At 31.2% G+C, this 5,912-nt stretch overlaps 1 protein-coding gene across 16 annotated transcripts in view; it reads left to right on the forward strand.

The window, feature by feature from the left end:
- The window catches only part of Fip1l1 (factor interacting with PAPOLA and CPSF1), a 73,283-nt gene that overhangs the window by 37,752 nt on the left and 29,619 nt on the right, over positions 1 to 5,912 (forward strand). For all 16 annotated transcript variants that reach the window (XM_015482110.2, XM_015482105.2, XM_015482106.2 and 13 more), the window contains 2 exons: positions 1,222 to 1,315; positions 3,382 to 3,538. In XM_015482110.2, coding sequence (XP_015337596.1) covers positions 1,222 to 1,315; positions 3,382 to 3,538 — 251 coding nt within the window. The remainder of the gene's footprint in view (positions 1 to 1,221; positions 1,316 to 3,381; positions 3,539 to 5,912) is intronic.

Consider the following 5,912-nt stretch of genomic DNA (forward strand, 5'->3'; position numbering starts at 1 on the left):
TTTTTTTTTGTGAGAGAGAGAGAGAGAGGGAGGGAGGGGGAGAGAGAGAGAGAAATTTTTTTTAATATTTATTTTTTAGTTTTCAGCAGACACAACATCTTTGTTTGTATGTGGTGCTGAGGATCGAACCTGGGCCGCACTCATGCCAGGCGAGCGCGCTACCACTTGAGCCACATCCCCAGCCCTTTTGTGAGGTTTTGGTATAACAGGTTAGGCATTCAGCAAATAATAACTGTTGTTTATTATTAATCATTTTAGGAAGCCAGCCTGGTCACTGGAAGGGTCTGTGGTATTTTTAATTGCTTCACTTTTCCTAAAATGTTTTAAAGGTGGAATTGTTTAGAACTGAATGATGAAAGAGAAATTCCTCTACTTTGTACTCACTTCTCATTGTCTATACCTGCAAGAAATTTCTGTGTCTTCTTAGACATATATACTTTTAAAAAAATTTGTTCAAATTAGTTATACATGACAGTAGAATGCATTTTGACACATCATACATAAATGGAGTATAACTTCTCATTCTTCTGATTTTACATGATGGTCATGTAGTTATATGTGCACATAAGCATATATACTTTTATGGAGTCGTTCCTCAACTATACAATAGCTTTTAACATTTTATTTTTAAAAATTTAACTTACTAGGTTTTCCTATTAAATTGACAGCATTGCTTTGTGGTAGACTATTTTCTCATATACTCATTTATTTAAATTTCAAAGGGATTGTAAATAGAAATAAAAATAGGGCGGACTTTTTAAGTATTTGAATTTTTCTATCTAACGGCAAATTATCAGTAGTGAAAAACTGGTTTTCTAATGCTTAAATATATTATTAGGGATAATATCCTCTTGTATTGAAATGAGCATTATTTCTTTTTAAACCTTTTTTAGGGAACTTTAAAAGTTGGTGTTAATGGAATTAAGATATTTGTTCAACAAATTTTAATTAAATATGTCTAGCATTTGCTATCTGATCCAGTTTCTTGAGCATGATTCAGGTGGAGACTTAAAAGATAGAAGAAAAGCTATACAAGTACTTAAAATATAACATTATGGTCATTGCTGGATATTGAGAGCTAATTCAGTGAAATTCTTTCACTGTTTTTATTTTAAAAATGTATTGCAAAAGGTTTTAGTTTTATTTTTCACTTAATATTTTGATTATTTTTCAAACATATAATTTAGGAGAAACTGAGTTGATCTAATTTTTATGTTACAGGAGATTACCTGGAGCAATTGATGTTATTGGTCAGACTATAACTATTAGCCGAGTAGAGGGAAGGCGACGGGCAAATGAAAACAGCAACATACAGGTTTAGTATTTGAAGATCAATTATATTTTAACTGAGGGATTATAACTGTATAATAATTTATTTAATGAATATTCATAATACTGTGCTATGTGTTAGGTGCTTTACATTCTAGAAAGAGATTGAAAATGTGGAACCTACTCACCCTTATAATTATTACAAAAGCTTTTCCATTTAGAATTTATAATCTGTGGGTCTTTCTTAGTAAGGTTTTTCTTTTTCCTTATTATAAACAATATATATTCCTGATTAAAATTTTGGGAAAAAATCAATAATTCTATTACCTAAATTATGTCACATTTCACATTCTGGCACAGCTCTTCCTTATTGCTAAGCAAAATTGGGATGCTATTATTATTACATTTTCGCATGTATTTTTTTCATCTAAAATTATTTGTATTTTCCCAATATTAATCTTAAAAATATGAATTAAGATCTTTTTATGAAAGCTTTATTGTATGTGCCATAATTAATTTCATATGACATTTCTGAGGGAAGCAGAGTTTGTTTCCAAGTGGAAGAGTGAAATGAAATGAGTTACAAGTAAATTGACAAGTAATGTTAGAACTTCAGTAATAGACTGCCATTTGTTCAGCTTGGCTGTGCTTTTTCATTATTTGTTTGTTTCTTTTCAATACCTTAAAAAATGTCAAAAGTGTTTTGAATTTTAATCTCCAATTAATTATGTAAAATATTCTTTTTAGTATTCTTAAATGTAATTATTTCTGAAATGAAAAGTAGCCTCTTTTTCCTTCTTCTATCATTAAAATGCCATGACTTCTTAAAATAATTCTGTACCTGTTTTAAGAAATGTAAGTTACGAGTGTAAGCCTTACAAAAATTACTGTATTTCAGTATACAAAAACTTAACAAAAGAGATTATATGTTAAATGGTATGCTTTAGTTAACCAAGATTCAAGAAGTGTAAATTCTGTTTAAAAAATAACATAAAAAAATTGCTATTTTCCAAACCTATTTGAACTTGAGAATCCTTTAGGCAACTTGTTAAAAGTCCAAATGTCTAGGTGTCATTTTGCTTGCCATTGTATTTCAGTAAGTTTGGAGTGCTTCTGTTGGTGCATGACTCTTAACCTGTTTACACAGATTAGCATTTTGCCAACACTGCTTTATTTTTCAGGAATGAACTTTAGTTTAAATTCATAGGGCTTACATGAAAAAGTAGTGTACATGTATTACTGTCTGTTACTTGCAACCTGTTGATGGATGCTTTGCTTTGCAACCCGGTTATGATGATAGGCCCTGATATGGTGAATTTCTGACTTGCTGCCATGTTAATTTCTCAGGGCTAGTATCTGTATTTGAATGATTATGTTTCCTTAATTTGAACCTTTTAACTTTGGTGGAATAACAAATATACTTGCTACTTTGTATTTACAAGGTTCTTGTTTGGAATGTTTTTATTGTTTCTTTTTCTTTTTTTTTTTTTGTAGATAAACATAATACCTTTATTTATTTATTTTGTGTGGTGCTGAGGATCAAACCCAGTGTCTCAAAAGTGCTAGGCAAAGCACTCCACCACTGAGCCACAACCCCAGCCCCATTAATTGTTTCTTATTAAAAGTTTCCTTGGTGCCAGTCATGGTGATGCATGCCTGTAATCCCACTGGCTTTGGAGGCTGAGACAGAAGGATCCAGAATTCAAAGCCAGCCTCAGCAATGGTGAGGCTCTCGCTAAGCAACTCAGACCCTGTCTCTAAATAAAATGAGAAGTAGGGCTGGAGATTTGGCTCAGTGGTTGAGTGCCCTGAGTTCAGTCTCTGGTACACTCGCACCTCCCCCTGTCCCCCAAGAGGTTTTCTTGGTGATAATCTACTTACTTTTCCTAGGCTTTCAATATGAACTTTTGAAAAAGTATTTTGTGTGAATGAAATGCAAATGTTATAAATGCATATCATATACATAGAATTATCACCCCCCAAAAACATATATGTATATGAATTAAACTACCTTTTATTTTATTTCTTAGATTAAATGAAATTAATTTATTAAGATTAATCTTAGATAAGAATATTTAATCATCTTTCTAATGAACTATGCTTTAATTTTAGGTCCTTTCTGAAAGATCTGCTACTGAAGTAGACAACAATTTTAGCAAACCACCTCCGTTTTTCCCTCCAGGAGCTCCTCCCACCCACCTTCCACCACCTCCATTTCTTCCACCACCTCCAACTGTCAGCACTGCTCCACCTTTGATTCCACCACCAGGTAAATAGCAAAAAAGGCATTTGACTTTGAAAGAAAAATAACCGTGTTTCTTTTGAGTTCACAGTGAAAATATATATTTGAAAATAATGTTTTGATTGATTACATTAATATAATAGATACATTTATTATCTTTAACAGATGCACATTGAAACATATATATATATATCTTGCTATTTTGGCATAGCAGAAACAATATTCTAAAATAGAGAAGAACATACAGATACTAAGATTGACCCCAAAATATAGTGATCCCCAAACTAAAGTTGCTAATAGTGTATGTATAAATCCATACTGAAATGTAAACCATATATAAACTTGTTTTGAAAAAAAAAAATTAAAGATACTTTCACAATTGGAGTAGGTCCAAAAAGTTTACATCCTGTGAAGATATTATAATTAAAATTTGTCTGGCAGTCTTCTTTCTTTGTGTGCTGGTTTCCTTTTAGGAGACTGCTACTGGGTACCAGGTACCTGGTATTTACTACTTTTAAACAGAAAAGTAATTTTAATTTTTTATTATATTTTTAACTGCTTTAGATTATTAAAAACCCTTTCAGTGGTAGTAGAGAAAAATTTTACAATCCCCAAGCTTCACATTTACTTGTATTTTTGATCTTTCATGCAGTGACTTTTCTCTTTCTTTCTAGTAAGTTTCAGTTTTTTTCCTTTTAGCCAACTTTATTGAACAAGATTGATAGAGATTCTAATTACATTGTTCTTATAGAAAGTGCCAGTAGTAAATGGTAACAATGCTGATACTAATCAAAATTACATGGCAACATGTATTAGAATTTGCTATTAGTAAAATCAATTTATACTAGACAGAGTCATATACTTTCATTCACTTTACATTTGCCAGAGAGCTGTTTTTGCCTTGAGATGCTAATTGTAATCAGAGCACAGAACCAAAGGGTTTGCATAGGCCTTCCCTGATATTCTTCCCTTGACCTCTGAATGTCAGCTGTGCCTTCTACCCTTTATTCTCTTACCACCTTTGATTTCCTTCCATCCCTCAACCCTCAGAAAAGTTGAGAAAATATTACAAAAAATGATTCGTGTCTTTTAGAGAATCTCTTTTCTCCAAATAGAGGAAAAGAAGACCAGGATAGGTTAGATGTGCTTATTACTCCAGACAACCTAGTTTCTAGAGTTCAGTGACTTTCTTATTTAAACAACTGAATTGAACTCAACAGTTATGAATTGGAATTAGACCTATGATTCTTGGGTCTTACTGTGCTGAGAACTAACCAAATGAAAGGGAACTTAGGTGATTCATACTTAATATGATTCTTTTAAATGAATCTTTTGTCCTCTGGAAAAAAAGAGATAAAGTGTACAGTTTTGAATGTATTTGATTAATAAGACAAAAAATAATTAATGTTTATGATAATGGTTCTTATGCTGAATTGCTTTATAATCTTAAACTTTAGGTACTAAAGGGGATTTGAAATAATTTTCTTAAAAAATTTTTAACTCTTTAAAATTTTACTTATTTATTTTTAAACTTTTTAATTATACATGGACACAATATCTTTATTTTGTTTATTCATTTTTATGTGTTGCTGAGGATCGAATCCAGTGCCTTACATGTGTGAGGCAAGCGTTCTGCCACTGAGCCATATCCCGGGTCCTAAAATTTTATTTTAATAACAAATAATTCTACATATTTGTGGATACAGCATGATTTTCACTGTATATTTACATTGTGGAATGATTTTGAGCTAATGAACACAGTCATCACTTTATATATTCATATTCTGTGGTTTGAACATTTTAAAACTATTTTTTTAGCAATTTTAAAACACATTTATTAACTGGTCACCATGCTGTACGATAGATCTCTAAAATTAATACATTCCTGTTTGATTGTTACTTTGTACTCCTTGAACAGCTTCTCCCATTTCCCACCCTCACCTCAGCTTCTGGTAACCTCCATTCTACTCTCTACTTATATGAGTTTACTATTTTTGGATTTCACATATAAATGAGATCGTGTGTATTTGTCTTTCTGTGCCTGGCTTATTTCACTAAGCATTGTGTTTTCCAGGTTCATGCATATTGTCACAAATGATAGAATGAAAGAAATTTTCTTATTTATTAGCTAATGGTTTGTCTTCAGATGGCTAACATTTTTATATGTTCAATATTAGCTATTTAGGAGAAAAGTAGTAAGAATTAAAGAAAAAATAAATACTTTGCTAGTATTAGAATATTCAGAAGCTTTCTGTAGGGTATTGTTGATAGGCATTGGATTATCTAGAATTGGCATTACTGTTTTTTCAAAACCACTCCATTTTTTTGCCATGTAATTTGTTTATAAGAATAAGAAATCTTTTAGATTGGCCAAGTACTCAAAAAAAAAAAAAAAAAAAAA

This window comes from Marmota marmota, unplaced genomic scaffold, assembly GCF_001458135.2.
Source record: "Marmota marmota marmota unplaced genomic scaffold, marMar, whole genome shotgun sequence".
NCBI lineage: Eukaryota > Metazoa > Chordata > Mammalia > Rodentia > Sciuridae > Marmota > Marmota marmota.